We start from the raw sequence: 17,961 nt of genomic DNA, 5'->3' as shown, positions 1-17,961 counted from the left end.
TGTTGTTTTAGCATTATTTGTTTTTTGTTTTCTACACATTGCGATCTTCCAAAAGCAAACTGGTTTCCATGTTTAGTGTGAACTAATGCTTCGTAATTTGACTCTGACCTTTGTCAAGATCTGGGGGAATATATCGAAGAAAAATGCGATAAATTATGAAAGTAGATTGGCTTGTAAAGCCTTTCATATGCTTTCATTGACGAAAGGGGAGAGTGATGGAATGCACGAAGGACTCTGCGATTACATTGTTTTAACTTCTGTTGGGCGATTTTAATCAGGGGGTTGCACATTTTGGTCGGAAATCTGGGATGGGGTGGGTGGAGGTTGTTGCTGTTTATAGTTTGGTATTTGGCGTTGGTATATATAAACTTTCACATCAAATGACATGGAAACTTGGAACTAAAAGTAGCCCGCAGAATTTTATCGATGTGTTAAACATTTCAGATCAGTATCATCTGACCGTTTATATCCAATCATATTGCAGACAACTCGGTCAATTCATAGCAATTGGAATTATGTAACTCTTATTCTGGTATTAAAATAATTTTATCACTTCTTTTAAAAGTATTTTTTTTCGTGTGCTAATTCATTTGAGACACCGATCTTTACACATCCTTTTTTTCCACAATAACGATATTTTTCTCCATTTACTCGTCCCTCCTTCTTTATGTTACTCAAATTATTCTCTTGTTTGTTTATAATTTCATATTCATTAAAAGACTGGTTGAATTCTTTTCTCGTTCATCAACTTCTTTTGACTATGGGGCATATGCTAGTGTTATATTGTAGTGGCCCGTATGGACGATCTCTTGGTGAGTTTATCATAGATAGATGGAAGAAATATTTGTCATTTGGCTGTTGAAGGTGAAACAAGCACATTATCTTCATCTTTTTTCCTAATACTTGTGTGTGTATGATCTTCCTTTCATTGGCTTATATATACAGCATTTAATTTCATTTGTGTATTTAATGCATTTATTCTTTGATACCGACATTTTAAGACGACGTATAAAATATTTTTTCTTTTCATATTTCAGTCGCTAAATCAAGTTTGACTTCATCAGCTCTAAAACCTCGAACTGTCCGGCTTCTTATCTTCTTCAAGTATGGTTCAACATCGCCAATCATAAATACAAACCTTGATTACTTTCCCCATTAAAACATGTCTTAGTTAATCATAAATACAAACCTTGATTACTTTCCCCATTAAAATATGTCTTAGTTAATCATAAATGCAAACCTTGATTACTTTCCCCATTAAAATATGTCTTAGTTTAAAACTAGACTTGGTTGGTTTTGTGAAAATATTATGCCTATTTTGTCTGATTACAAATACTTTCAAAATATTTTTGATTTTGGTGACCTTTTTTGTCAGTGGTTCAGAGTATTTTGCAACAAGCCTAAATGTAGCGTCAGTAACAATGGTCATCTAAGTGCTTTCCATTTAGAAAGAGGGTGCTGTCAAGGAATCCATTAACACCAGATCTAGTTATTATACGATTAGCTTCTTTGGAGAAATAACTGTGAGCATTTATCAGTACTGACTGTCACAGAATAAGGCAAAGAAATAAATTGGTTTTCCTTTAGAACTATTTGACTATTTCTCGTTGTACATGCGTACAACGTTATCTAGGGTGAATACGTGTTGTTCCAGGTAAGCGACTATATTAACATGTACCTCGCCAGAAATTACTTGTGACGAAGTAACATTACTAATATGATATGCACGGGTATTTTACCCTGACTTTTGCTCACTCTCCTATGGATTTAAGTAAGATCAATTTCTAAAACCGACACTGGTCGTTTTGGATCCGTCAAGGAGTGTACGCTCTCCATTGTTCTCCAGCCATAGGGGTAAGTGTTAAATTTACATTTTCATTTGATATGCGAAGCTTATTCGGTTTGTAATGTCTTATCGCGTAATAATACATTTATTACAACGCAGATTTGAACTTTGAATTACAAGTCACTGTTAGAGGTTAAAGTATTATCATATATCTAGAGATTATACAGAAACTATTATTATGATCAAGTTGGTTTTATTGTAGCTGATTGTATCTGTTGCTGTGATTGTGTCTGTCGCTGTGATTGTGTGTGTCTGTCGCTGTGATTGTGACTGTCACTGTGATTATGACTGTGAATATGACTAGAGCTGTTTGAAGCTGTCTAAAGTTGTTTAGAGCTGTCTGGAGTTTCCAGAGTATTTAAGGCTGCGTGCTGTCGATAAATATGTATCTATGTATGTATGTATGTACGTCTGTGTCACGGACGTAGACGTAGCAAATTAAAAAGGGTGCTGTATGCTGTCCGTACGTGTGTATACGTATGACTGTACACGTGGTGGATCCATAAAGGGTGCGAGCGGCCGATAAGAGTGTGGGCCAACCCAAGGAATCGTGCGACGGTACAAGGGGTCTAGAAGTATACGTTTGGATCAATTGTTGTTGCAATTGCATTTTTATGTTCATAAGATTATTTTGAATCTTAGTTGTGTTCATAAGATTATTTTGAATCTTAATAGAGTTCATATTGATTTAATATTTTGGTTTATTTTCAATGTGTGAATGTTGTGTAGAGAGATTTGAGTCAATCTTGTGTTGAGAGCGTGAGAGAATCATTGTATTTTCACATCATATATTTTTCTTAATTCATTTCATAAATTTCCATCTTTCTTACATTGTGTTTGTCTTATTCATTTAGTCCAAAAACCCACTCGGTTTCTATTCTGCGACACTGACTCTGCTTGTCGTTCGAAGTCTAATAAAATCAATCTGATGATTTAAATACCCCCCCATCAAATCAAGAAACTACAACTGTGAACATGCACTCATTAATACCTCTCTCTCTCTCACACAAGCACACACACACGCGCGCGCGCGCACGCAAACACTCTTTTTTCATTATCACTAGAAACGGCTCCTAAATAAAATTACTAATTGAGAGTTTATCTGTGAAACACACGACTGTTTGTCCTTTCAGTTGGTGTAATTAGGCATGAAAACACGTGTTCGCACTTTAAACAACTGTTGAATTAAACTGTTGCTCATACTCACCGAGATCAAAAGACAGTAAGATTTTGTTTGCGATCTTTGATGGTTAGGTAATGCAATGAAAGCTTCCTGACGCTATTGGAAATAGCACCTACACAGTTAGTGCGAGTTTCCTCTAACACTTCCCACACCAATTTTGATATTTTACAATTATGTTGGAGTGTGGGGTCAGAGCAATTTGCCTAATGAGCAGTTGGAATTCACCGTGGCAGCGGCTTATGGTAGCTGCTTACCAGCGTGCCTAGCAAATTTAGCCGATGCTGCGTCTAGTCATAGCAGCATCAAATCAATAAGAAAATTATTTATTTTATGAGAAGATGAGACGAAACTAACAGAAAATTTGACCCGGTACTCGCCATGTGCATTTGTAGTCACATGGCTACACAAATCTTGCAATCATCATTCCAATGACATCAGAGGTCCAATAGTCACGTAATACCAACAAATATACCCCCTTCCAATCTTGTTTTACAAATATATGAAAAATTTAAAAACTAAATGGACTCTCTCTTTTGGAGTCTTACAAGTTTTGTTTTGCTGAATTACAGGAATTACCCCAAAATACATTGCAATTCCCAAATATGGCTGATTATAACTTTTATAAATGATGTCTCAGCACTGAAAAAGCAATTAATGTTCTGACTATCCTAGGTAGCCAAATGGACGAATTCCTTTTATAGGAAAAATGTTTAAGGTGAATAGACAAACATAAATTATTATCTACAAATACACAAATAACTTTATCATGAAATGTCATATTAAGGTTCAAATTATTTGTAGCTATCTGGCCTTGTACACTTTTGTTTTTTCTATAACTAGTGGGCATTGGTTTTTTTTTGGTATTTCGTATTTGTTTGCTTGCAACATGATTAAAGTCTGTTAAGATCTTGTAAGTTACGTTCAAGTTTATGTTTGGTTTTATCTGATGCATAGTGCAGTGTCGTCTACATGGAATTTTAGTGGAAGATGTAAGTTCCTATCTTAAAAGGTAAGTCGTTTAATAAATAGAATTAATACCACAGGTCCAAGGAAGGCACTCAACAATTTATACTTTGCTTTAAGAAAGGCGACCACAGAAAGACGATTTTCAGTTAAGTAAAAAGTAATCCAGTTTAGGGAATGTTCATTATATTGATAGATGTTAGACTTTAAGCAACTTTCATGGTCTTCAAGATCATAACCTATTCGAAACTTAACCATAATAGCGCAAAACATTTCTCTTTTATCTATTGCTTTCAGTTATTTTTTTCAGTCATATATACGAGCACAGTTTGATACAGTTAATTCTGTCGTACGCCAAACTGATGATCATGAATAAGATTATAAGTGTTCTAATAGTTGGTAAGAGAATCAAGTACATGTTTTGCTAATAATGTTGAAAGACAAGGAAGGATAGATAATGGTATGTAGTTATTTATATCATATTTTATTCAAGCTGTAGGCAGCATAGTTTTCCAAATCGGTATATATGTATTAGACCTAACACTTTGATTGACAATGAAAGTTATACTCTCTACTATGACAGAAAAAGCTGCCTATATTAGCATTGATCCAGTCATACCAAGTCGTATGACTTTGCAATCTTCAACTTAAATTGAGGACTCATTTCAGGAATTTCAAACTTTATGTCATTACGAAGCTAATTAGATTCACTGACTTTGGCAAGGTTGTCTTTTAAGTTTATTTCTGACATTCTTTTATTTTGAATCATGAAACTGGATTATTGTATTCATCTCTCTTAGTAAGATACCATTACTACAAAATAATGTCACTTTGACCTACATTTCACATATAACCCGCTTAGGTTAAGTCTTCCGTTTAGCACAGGATGAAATAGGTTTTAGCTTGCTGTATATGTGCAACTATAACTTTATGTACGACATTTATTGACGGGATGCATCTCAATGAATACTATACACTCATCACAAAGTAGGTCACTGCGATACATATTTTATGCTTTATTGACTGTGATTCAATGTTGTGTTTTACATTTATTTCACAGGCTTTGTTTATGAGAGAATAATCAAACTGGATGATTTTATGCATCTCAGTTAGTAACACGCGGTTACTACACAAGATATCAATGTGACCTACAATTTACATTTAATTGGTTTTGGATAAATTTCTGTTTAGCTTGAGACCAAACAGGTCTCTTAGCAACGCCCAGTCTCTTTGATATTATACCAAGATTCATTAATTTTGGTGAGGGATGTATCTTAATGAATATTAATCACATTCTCATCGTACAAGAAGGTCGCAGTTACCCATAGTTTATTTTTAACTGCATTGGCTTTAGTCTGGAGCACAATTTATCAAACGATTATCAGACTTGGCGTTTGCATGTATCCGTATTAGCAGTGGCGTCACTCGGGTTGGTGTCACCCAGTGCGGTAGTTCATGGTGTCACCCCCATGGTCCTCGTTCCGTAACAGACCATACAGAATCCTTAGTAATGTCATTTTGGTGTCACCCCCTCTGATGGTGTCACCCGGTGCAGTCCGCACCCCCCGCATCCCCCTAGCGACGCCACTGTGTGCCTGCTAGTCATGTATTTAACTATGATCGGTTATCCGCTTATGAAATCCGACTAGACCGAGCAGTGTGTGCTCTGTAAAATTTGCAATTTTTCATTTTGGTGTCACCCTTCTGAGATGGTGTCACCCGGTGCGGTCCGCACCCCCTGCACCCCCCTAGCGACGCCACTGCGTATTAGTACCACATCTTTACCACAAAAGTAGGTCAGTGCAGCTTATATTTAACATTGTACTGGCTTACGCTTATGCATTTACCGCACGACCACAACGTTTCTGTATATCTATGTTTAATGCTGCTGTACTTGGAATCATGAAATATGGCTAGAGAGTGCATCTCGATAAGTAATACATCTCCCAACAGGTCACCATGACCCATGTTTAATATTTCAACGAATTTTAGTTCAGTTTGACATATTAATTATTCATTGTGTTTTCCTTGAATCATGTGAATTCATAGATCTCTCTTATAATCATACCCATAACAGAAAAGATCCCTGCGACCTAAATTTCACAATTTTCTGGGATACGTTAAATTGTTGCATTTAGGCTAAGACCAAGTAGAATTTTTACATGCTCCGTGATACTATTATTATAAGACCACGATTCGTAGGGAGGCATCTTATGAACACTGCTATCCGGTTTCAGTACTGGGTCAATATCAACTATTTTGTTTATGTTTTAATGACTTCTTTCTCAGGAATGTTCATGCTGTAACCGTGAAATTGGTGACATGCATCTTTGTTACTATCAAACAAATTCGACAATAAGGCATTTGGTAACTTATTTATTTCATCTTTAGCTAGTTTTGGTTCAGAGAAAAAAAAAAAACTTTTTTTTTATTGACCACTTGAGGTTTTGGCATATTATATGCCTACTATCCTACCAACTATCACGGGACTTAGCACGTTGATGCATCGTGATAAGTTTGTCATCTATTTTGCCAAAATTAAGTCGATGTCATCTATATTTACTATCAGTGAATTTTTGTTCAAGTTTTGTGCCGAAAGTTAATTTTTGGGGCAGTGTTTATTTTCCAAACATGAATCTTTATTATTATTATTATTATTATTATTACTGTGTCCAGTGCGTGCTCAGCCTTTTAACAACGTCATCATCAGCAAGGTGCAGAGCCTGCAGCCCACCGGAGAACTTGGTCAGTGGACAGTTCACAATGTGTGACATGGTCTGAAGAGCTTCACAGCAACAGGAAGAGTTAGTGGCTTGGCCCCATCGGACAAGGTTGACTGCACAATGACCCTGTCCTGTCAAAAAGCGGTTCAGTGTGGTCGACAGATGACGTTGAAGGTTGATATCTAGATGCATCTCTGTAACTACAACGCTTCTAAAGCCAAAGAAGGTCATTGTAACCTATATTCTGTATGCTTTACTAACACTATCCTTTTTGTATAAGACCCCATAGATTCATCCATTCTAGGCCTACATACATTATACTTTGCATTGTTTATTGTGATATATTACAATCAGCAGATTACCTGCAGTGCCTACTTGGGAAAGAGTTAGGAAACTATGTAAGTGGACTGTATGCTGCACGCTTTTTGTGTGACTCCTCACCTGTAGTAATTGATTAAGGTAAATATTGATGCGTGAACTATGTACTAATGGCTGTCGCTTCAAGGTTAGTTCAAAACCCGTGACCTTCACCCAAAAAATGTCGCTTCTGGGGTTGGGAAATCAATGATAATAATTTTTCAAGCAGATTTTGAGAACAAAACTAACATATTTTAAAACAATACACAAATACCTTTGACATGTTTATGATCAAGTTATTACCACTACTATGACATGATATACAATTATTCTTTACGATGATGATGATGATGATGATGATGATGATGATGATTATTACTATTATTATTATTACGTATCTTTTTTGGCCTGCCAATGTAGGTAGGTAGACAGATGGATGGATACGTAGGTAGGTAGGCAGGTAGGTAAATATTTGGTTTGACAAATATGTCCGAAAAATAGTGGTAATGTAACGTCAATTAAAAGTTCAAGTTTCAAATTTTAAATTTATTTAAAGTTTAAAAGCAGAAATAAAATATTGCAAGGAAAATCCTTAGTAGGACAAGGGCCCCGAATCGTTTTAATATAAATTTATTTTCTGCATGATAATGTTTGCAGTGGCTACTAGACACTAGCGAAAATAGAGGGGAGCTGTGTTTTTTTTTTTCTCGCTGAAAATTCGCAATTTTACATACATTAAAGCCACAAGAAATGATCGGTTGTGTTTGTCAATTTAATAGCTGTATTTTTAAAATAAAAATGTCTCTGAGCTTTCTCTGAAAAAGGAAATTATATCGACTTTGTCACGTTTGTATCCCTCGAAATTTATAATTTTTGTATCGTTATGAATTTTTTTCCATCCATCGATGACTGTGCAATGTTAATAATAACAGAACCCGTAACAGCCTGCTTACCTTGAGACGACAACTTGTCATAGGACTGTACATGTCTATTTTTAATTTGTGTGCAAGTTAGATTACATGCCAACCGTCTAGAACTTTATCCAAGCGATTACTTCTTTTACCGTTTTGTTGCTTACACTAAAGTCTGTGTCAGACGTATATGTTTAAGCTACATCGTATATTTTTATTTATTTAATCTGGTTATAGTGGAATTTAACACGCAACGAGGTGGTTCTTAATTAATAAAAAACATTTTGCATTCAGATCTTCACAAAAAAGTTGTGAGTATCTAAAGGCGACGAGTGTTCTATTATACTACGGTAAACAGTTTACATGTGTTGAGAATCAGTATGCATTTATCGATTTTTGTTGTTTTATTTATCCATATCAAATGCATATCAGTCACCATATAGATTATAAAATCTTTGATATTTTGAAAGTTATTCAATGATAGAATGATGATTATTTATCATAAATGATTAACTTTACTTACATTTCACTATGCATGATATACTAACTACCATATAAGTATAATTTCAATTTCAATATGCTTTCATTACGTTCATCACCCTGTCTTCATGGTGTCGCTCATAGAAAGTTCGTGCGAATTTTTTTAAAGGAAAACTTACATTTTCACCCCCATTAGCGTAAACACTCTAGGGCACAATAATAAGACATTAAGATACATAAGTGGATAAAATAATAACAAATTATGCATGCAAATTGCAATTTTTATTAATTTGCCTTTGTTTTGAAGACATCGAAATAAGTAAGTTTAATATGTCCCTTTGTATAATACACGTATAAGAACAGTATTCGACTCGGCCTGTATAAACCCATGTATAGCATATTATTCTTGTCATATATTTATACCACATACATTAAAAATAAAATGGCATTTAAAGTGTTGGTATAAAGCAATTTGACATACCAATACTATTGGTATATCAAATTGTGATCCGCCCATGGCGCGATAATACGCATATAAAGACATTTTCACGAGCATCTGCAGTTGATTATAGATAAATGATCGATTTGCACACATTAATCATTAATGACGTATGAAAATAACTGTCAAGAATATTAATAATCCCAGTTTTCTAAATGAATTTACTATGGTACACATTTTCATCATAATCCTTTCTGCTTTTTCCCCCCTCCCCACTCATGCATAACGGAAAACCTACACTGAAATGTGGAGTGAGAGAGGAAAGGAAATTGGGCTGGATTAAAACCTTGAAATAAAAATTACACCGAGTGACATACAAGAATCTGGTTCGTCGTAACGATATATGTACACTTTCCTTGGGATTTACAAAGTTGCAAACTATATCGACATTATAAGGTAAATTTCTAGATTACGTGGTACATATACTGTGGTGTATTTAATGTTTTGTTGTTGTTGTTGTTTCTTAAACATACTATAATGTTCTAAAAATCGATTATTATTAATTAAATATGAAAATGTCCAAAGACATATCTCTCTCTCTCTCTCTGGACCATCGTAGCAAGATACGGGCTAAAATCTATGAAATGACGAGCGTAGACGAATTTCTTTTGTGTCATCCCACGATGTTTCTGGACTTATGAATGATGGTAAAAGTGAAACCGACCAAAGGATGAGAGAGAGAGAGAGAGAGAGAGAGAGAGAGAGAGAGAGATTTACAGTCAGTCCTACCAGAGAGAGAGAGAGAGAGAGAGAGAGAGAGAGTTTTAAAGTCAAACCGACCAGATAGAGAGATATATATTATGATCGGTGGTACTGTCACTAAAGCAGGATAATGACTTAGATGAACTGCAAATATATTAAAATATTTTAATTTCCTCTTTTTGGTTCGTCATTTTGCTTAGTTTCTATTCCGCATCAATTTCTATGGGTTGGTATGTAATGGCTAAGCTTTCATGAGAATGGCATATCTAACTATGTGTTTGTAGTGCTCTACTTTTATCATTAAACCATTTTTCTTGGTTAAATCATAATTGTGTTTTATATTGATTTAATCAATGTGAAGAAAAAAGAAACTAAAGAAAGAAAGCAGTTAACTTATCAATATGCAAAGGTGATTGTTAAAGCCACAAAACGCATAGAACTACATTTTGTAGCGGACACACTCAGGATGTGAAGAGTTCATTGACTCGGTCAATACTCAGCTGCCTGTAGTAAATCTTAACTCCGTCAAAGGGCAAATATATGTATTTGTATGTGATATAAATAAAATATATGTACAGTATGTACGCTGTGACATTGATATCCCCCTCGCTGTATAAATATTTCATTAAAAAGAAACTTGGCAAGCCTCGTTTCCTTTTACTGAAAAATGTATACATCTCGTCGTATATCATTGATACAGCGTATGTTATATATATATATATATATATATATATATATATATATATATATATATATATATATATATATATATATATATATACACATATATATATATATATATATATATATATATATATATATATATATATATATATATATATATATATATTCTTTCGTAGATTTATTCAAACAAAACATTGCCCTTTGCATCAGCACCATTTTTAACCTTCATCAGATAATACACCGTGAATATATTCAAAATATACGTGTGTCAGATATCAGATGCAGGTGAACCGTTGCAATTATAGTCGTGTTAACCTTTTGTTTGTCTCCAACTTATATTAAATATAATATTACAAAGGGAGTGGAGCTTACTCGTGTTATTATGTTTCTTCAAATCAAAACTTAAACACTTGTATTTTATAATCAGCTAATGCCGACAATATTCTTAGTGACCCATAATCGACACAGTAGTCTTCCTGTGAGTTGCTGTCATAAGGCACCTAATGCAATCTAAAATATGTTCCTAAACGTCCGTTGTAATTAGAATATTTAATATAAAATTACATAAATGTACACTATCGCGCACACATAATATTTAACCGAATAATATATCTTATTTATTTATTAATATTGACCCTATTGATCATGCAATTATTTACGTCTATAAGAATATTTGCTTGACAATACAACATAAAGACCTAAAGTAGTTAAGGATTTGGATGTTAAACATCAGCAATATCACCATATAAAATTTACTTTATGCAAACCATGAATGACACATCACCAAATTTCTAGAAAGAAGGAACACAGACGGTTGGGCAAAGTGTACAATCATTCTAAAATGTCAAAAGAAGCTGTTAATTTTGTTCCTGTATTGATATCAGTACATTCTACGTATAGATCGGTATTACCAAAGGAAATGGTTAATCTACATCGTCTCTGTGTACGAGGAGTATTCCTATTAAGTTTATCGACTCTCAGTTTTCCTAAACGCGTGCAACAATCGTCTGTGGTATATTTCGCTTTCTTATCCGTACTAGTATATATATGGACGCTCAAATAATCCTTATCATCTAATGGCCATATGAATTTGTCATAAATAACATCCCCACATTTAAATAACGTGCCTTCCTCGATTAATGGCATGAATATTTTTGTACAGTGCCTTGTTCCGTCCGATGCGGTGTACAGAAGCTCTTTTGGGTGAACACCGTCCTGAAAGGGAAGTCTAGAACATGTTCCATATGTATACTTGCAGATCCTGTATGTAACTGCTAATGGATTGTGTCCAAATATGACTGCCCCTTTCAGTACGACAAGCCCAGCATCATCAGGGACCACAACATTCCAAGATGGGAATATGTTTCTAAACGTCTTACTAAGCATGGGTGATTCTGAGAAACCTCCTACCAGAAGAGCAACAGAGATTCCTAATTTGTCATCAGCATAATAGAATTCTTGAATGTGATTCACTGCAGCTTTTACAGCTTTATTAAAAAAGTCTTTCATTACTGAATTATCAATCCTAAGTTTATTTCCTTTCCGTAGCTCCAGTTTTGATGCAAACGGCGCTTGAGCGATCGCTTCAGTCAGATTTTCCCGAGTTTGTTTCTCAAATATTTCCACTAAAGTCAACGGAAGACTCAGAACAAACTTACCGTCTCCATCTGGGTCAACGCTTCTTTTCTTCAACTCAAAGTCACGAAATATTCCTATATAATCGTCCATTGCCTCTTTTTTAAACTCTTGAAGAACAGGACCGCCAAATATTTTGATTAAAAATTGTTTGAAACACTCATCTACCTCTTGTCCACCACAAGCACCACCTGTGGCTTTATGAAGTTCTTTCAAATTTCCATTATCCATCACCTCGTGGACAGTGATATCGACTGTGCCTCCTGAAGTATGATATGTGATTTCAAGAATTAATACATTGTAGAGATTTGTATCTTAAAGGCAACGTGATCATTTATTTTGCTACACGTTTATTGAGAATATCGACATGGTTACAGTTATTGGAAGAACAAAACATTCAATTACATTTGTCAAATAGCAAACCTGAAGAAAGATAAGTTCAATCAAGTATAAACCTGGCCTCCTGATAGCAAAAAAAATCTAAATGTTATCTTCAACACATTTGATTGCATATTAGATTTAGGGTCTAGGAAAAGAAGAAAACACATGACAAAATGTGTATCGTATATGTCTTTTTTTAAATAAGTTTGTCATCTTATTGGAAAACACACTTGACTTATCGCGTGAGATTTAATTTGAATCGTTTAAAAAGAGGTGTTTCTTCTGCGGGTTGAAAACAACTATAGATTTCAAAAGTCTGCTTAGATGACAGACAAGTTATATTCATATTTTCAATCGATGGAATTTCCGTCAGTTTTAATAAAAGTATTGCAAGTTAACTTTCAGATGAAATCTGTTTCTTTTGTAAATCGAATAAAAAACTAGATCATCATAAACCCTCCCTTTTATTGCGTATAATCAGTTTTATTCTAGATTCTATGTAACCCGCATTCCAAACTATAGTTTTGTGTTTTTTGCTGGCTGAAAACCTGTTGTCAGACAAACGATGTATTCAAAAACATCGTTATTCGTACAAGTAATTATAACTTTCATGCTGATTTTCACATTTAAGAAACGATGAATAGTTTCTATAACGTATATTTATTAATCAGTCCTTTAAGGTTTGCAACCTTACAAAATGATAAAGCAATATATGAGGTATAGATATGATTACTTTTTTTTGTTTTGCACTTTATCGAGTTCCTAACGATAACTCCGAGTTCCCATATTAAAATCTGATAACCAGATTGAGCACTAAAACTCAATAGGACGGAACCAATTTCATTATGATATACAGTAGAAGCATAAAATAATGACACTGAACTGACATCTAAAATAATTATGCGCAACATTCATACATTTAGGACATATAAGCTTGATTGAAATAGTATCATTGTGGAATTAAAAGTAAATCCTATTAAAGCCAGTAACGTATATGCGTTTGTTGCACGTCAACAAATGTGTTGGATATGTAGCATGTGAGAAGCCATATAAAGTCTCAAACAACGTTTTCTGCTGCAATTTGATGGCCCATGTTATTGCAGTATTCTGTTCATTCATGTTCGCAATGATATTAATTGGAGACTTGTACCGTAGATACCATTATTGCGTTCCTCGTGTAATCCTTATCATCTAAGGAAAAAGGTCAATTTTTAAATTACAATTTCTGTCCCGGTATTCTCACGCCTGGTCAATGATGTTATTTCATTTTTTCAATACTAATACAGCACATGTGATTCCTTGACCACAAAATCAAAAAAAAAAATTGCAAATACTCTTCTGTACTTTGATAAGTACAAATGTCTTTCGTATCACGTGGATGACAGTGACTAATTATGCTCTAAATACTTATTAGACAGCAGTTAATAAAATGTTGTGATAGTCTCTTAAAGATTATTATACTTTATCTCAGGCTGGTCTGGTGATAAACTCAGATTTGAAGAATTCCTTAACTATTTTTAAGTACCGGCATAATAAAGTGACAATTCCTGGCATAGTCAATAGTGTTTATTTCTATTTATATTCCAAACTTCAGTCTGCTGGGGCAGATTCGCGTACAGTCATTTAATGAAAAAGATGCTAATTATTCAATTATCATTCACAAACGAAATAAAAAAATCGCACACTTCACATTCAAGCTATCAACTGTGTATACCCTCTGCTATACCCATTATTGTCCCTCGCTATACGAGGATGCTGCAAGACTTCAAGAAAAAACAAATTACCAACTGCATAAGCTTAGCATTGAAATCAACAGTGGCCAGTTGATAACTACTCAACGCTAATAACCATTTGTGTATTAATGTGAGATTATTTGCATCAAGCAAATACCGTTTCCGCAAAATGTCTTTTGTAATAGCTTTCTAGATCACCGATAATTTCTCTCATTTTAAAAATTTGTTTGTTTTTCAAGATCTGTTGGTTAAATAGACATCAAGAAATCCATTTATGTCGTCATCTTGAAAATGTTTGTCAAAGTTAACATGATCATTTTAAGTGTAAACATACAATGGGTAAATGATCTAATCAAGTGCATCTGTCAGTATTGATGATTAAATAAGCATTTACTGGACATATCGAATCGCTAATGTTGTATAATCAAAAGCTTCTTAATTCCTTCATACGTATTATTTTTATCGCGATCAGCTTTACATGCACAGAATGCGGATCTTAGCACTACAGCTTCTTTGACTGGAAAACCAAACAGCGCACCTTGAAAAGGTTCAGCTGCTTTCTTATTCATTTGTCAAGTGTTACAGTTGATGTCCTTCGGATATTCGCTGGTATGGCAATAACTATAATGTTTCATCTTGTCATGCAAACTGTTTGTATTTACTTACAAAATGAATCAGCATAAGACTGTGATAGTTTCATATTTTTATTATACTAGATAGTGAGTTTGTTGCAACTAAAGTTACCCATCAACCAGTTGTTTATTACTTGCACTGTAGAACATTTATCTATAGACTTGGATAGTTTGATTTCTTTTAACAAAAGTTTATTATTGTTTTCTTGGATAAGGTCATAAACGTTTCGTTATCATTTATCTTGCTGCTGGCAAAATATCGATAACTGACATCTTTAGTTTATTCATTTTCATCTATATATGTTGTTAAATTAGTTTAGGCGATTCTCCGCCTATTTAGCGAAATGCTGTTATTCATCCATTTGAAAAGTCTCGGTCAAAATCGTGTGTTGTCTTTGGGCTTACGATAGCGATCACATTGACTTACTACTGCACGCATGGTTACTATTCAGGCTGGAAAACGCTGTGGATGTTTTCCAACTTCAAACCTAACTTAAGGTAAAGCTTTAATTTTCTGGAATGATTACCGTATTATGTTTATCTGTTTCTGGCAAAAAGTAATTTTGGTACAGATGGTTTTCCAGCTTTCCGTTCTTCTTAAGCAAAGCAGCGTACATACACTCTAGACAATATATTTCTCTGGAGATAGAGGGTAGCCCTTGAAATTGCTATGCATACCTTTCGATATCTCCTACTCAAAGTTCTAGTATGCCGCCAGCTTTATTATCCTTTGCAATATTTAAGTGTGTATTGATCCATTCGATTTCCCCCTTTGATGCTCATCAAACGTTTTTCACAGGATTGTATTTACTCATCGCCGCATCGTACAAGTTCTTATGCTCGATATGCATAGCAAAAGATGTTTACGTCGTTATTGCTGTATTCATCGTCATTGTAGTTTTTCATTTAGTACCAGTATGCTATCAACAAATTGTTTTCTCGTATCTAATTGGGCCCATAGTTATTTCGCCTTTAATTCCACTTTCGGCTATCAGTAACATACCGTAATTTGCTAACAATTTCATTTAATAATAAGTATCCATGTCATGTATTATATCCTAGGAGAGATATAATAATATCATGTCGACATGTCTGAAGTCTACAAAAGTATTGCTTGATAGTGATGTGTCTTTCTTCATATCTGAATAACCTTGATCACTCTGTGAGATAAGGTTCATGTAGTCCGATATATCGTGCACATCTTGATCATCGTTACCGGGAATGATTGAGTTAACAAGAGTGGTGTAATAAAGTTCACTTGGAACAATAAATGTTTAGAACAACCTTTAAATCTGTTGAAATAAATATAGGGGTAAATTTCTTTACGGATAAATTTAGGCTGCCTATGTTCAAATATTAATAAGGTAAATGTCGTTACGAATACATTTCAAGGTTATGCGTTCCAACAACTCGCTTCTCTGAATAAAATAGTATATCGTCTAATTTATTATTACATTGCTCTCATTAATTGATCCACATATCAATAACTTTCAATGCATCCGGTTCAACACATCGATAACTATCAACGAAACCAGATTTCACACATCAGCGAATCCCGATTCCATACATGTAAACGTCATCTTGCACCATAAAACCTACTTTGCTTGAATCTATCATCCCGTGTAATCCTGTCATAAGACATCAGAACAAGTGCATGGAATGTTTATCCCCCTGTAGGGTTCGGAAGTGGGTGGTGAGCAAATGCGACGAATATTTCAGCATTCTCTTAGGGAAACACCAGGAATAATCATAAATCAATACAGTTAGACCTGGGCTCATAGGGGCCAGGAAAAATTCGACCAAATGCTCTGTATGAGACAGAAATTGGCCAAGATTTCTCATACCTGAACTTGAAGAAGACATTAATAAAGTAATGCAGAGGAATGATAGTTCAAGAAAACTATGACAAGGTATTAAACTACTGTCTTTGTCTGCATGCATGCGTTTCATCTCATTAGTCTCCACTGCCATTCAGGTTGCTGAGCTAAAACAACAACACCCTGCACCCAAAGCCCAATTAAAATAGAATATACAATTTAAGAGATAAACTCACAAGGTAATGTTGTCCCGCCGTCACACCACTTTCATCATCAAATTAACAACATTCCAGAGATGCTGTGAAACTGTTTTATCTTTGTTGTAAACATAATTCGAACGACCTCAGAAGACGAATGCCACAGCCAACCATCAGAACTGTAATGTACCAATCAGTACTCAATATAATCTTCATTGTGTATCCATATATGCTATTAAATCGAATAGGAGTATTGACATTTCGACATCCTATACTTTTAAACTTTCAACAAATCGATCAAGTTAGTTTTACTCGTAATAGCAGAAGTTAAAAGCGATCGACAGATCATAATTCGAGCGTTGCCTTATAATGTGAATCTTTCTTAAAATTCAAATTGTTTTAAGGATATATATATATATATATATATATATATATATATATATATATATATATATATATATATATATATATATATGCTTCTAGCTGAAAGCATTAAAGTACTCCTACTTATTACTCAGAGGATGTACCTCCAGCATCAATCACTATATATCGAGTGCCTTTGGGAAGCGGAACAATGGCCTTCTTGCCGTCTGCTGTCATGGACTGTAGGGGGATCTGTCTACAGTAGATGGATGCTGCTTCCGGTTCTAGTGCGATGGTAAGATGTTCATCTGGTATTCCGGCCTGGAATTGAATACAATCTTTATTATTATTATTTCATAATTTACTATCTGTCTTTAATTTTGTCTGAGTATATTCGAGAAAAAGAAAATGCCAAGCAAAGTTTTTCAATGACGCTGTTGGATTGTATAAGGATTTTCTCTTTGTCCATAAGGGAAAAATGGCGATCATATTCCATCAGTATTATAAAAATGTGACTACTAAATAAAAGATTCCGTTTTCGAACAAAATGCTATGCCAGTCGCCTTTGTACTTAATCCGTTTCAATTAAGCTTGACCTACATCATAATTGACTGTCAACTTAAGATTTTATACAAATAAATGAGTACACATGCTTTGCTATGTGGTTGGAGATTAAAGGTGTTGATATTGAACATTATGATTTCAGTATTGCGTTGAAGCTTTGCTGTCCATTTATTAAGGAGAAAATGCGGGTTACAGCCTTGTTTATTTAGATTGTATAAGATTATTTGTTTACTTTCTTATAGATCAATACCTTGCATTTCCATAAGGCAGTAAAGGCATAGAGTTCCAGAT

At 34.3% G+C, this 17,961-nt stretch overlaps 1 protein-coding gene across 1 annotated transcript in view; it reads right to left on the bottom strand.

Annotated features, from left to right (window-relative positions):
• Nucleotides 1–10,443: 10,443 nt before the first annotated feature.
• LOC149796702 (heat shock 70 kDa protein 12A-like) overlaps nt 10,444–17,961 on the bottom strand; it is a 38,462-nt gene continuing 30,944 nt past the window's right edge. The window contains exons 4-5 of the mRNA XM_089961328.1: nt 17,271–17,427; nt 10,444–12,246 (exon numbers count right to left, since the gene is read on the bottom strand). Coding sequence (XP_089817454.1) covers nt 11,180–12,246; nt 17,271–17,427 — 1,224 coding nt within the window. The 3' untranslated portion in view covers nt 10,444–11,179. The remainder of the gene's footprint in view (nt 12,247–17,270; nt 17,428–17,961) is intronic.

This window comes from Sinohyriopsis cumingii, chromosome 6 (assembly GCF_028554795.1).
Source record: "Sinohyriopsis cumingii isolate HCF-2022 chromosome 6, ASM2855479v2, whole genome shotgun sequence".
In the NCBI taxonomy this organism is placed as follows: Eukaryota; Metazoa; Mollusca; class Bivalvia; order Unionida; family Unionidae; genus Sinohyriopsis; species Sinohyriopsis cumingii.
Note: the sequence above shows the minus strand (reverse complement) of the source record. Positions and strands in the feature narration are given on the sequence as shown.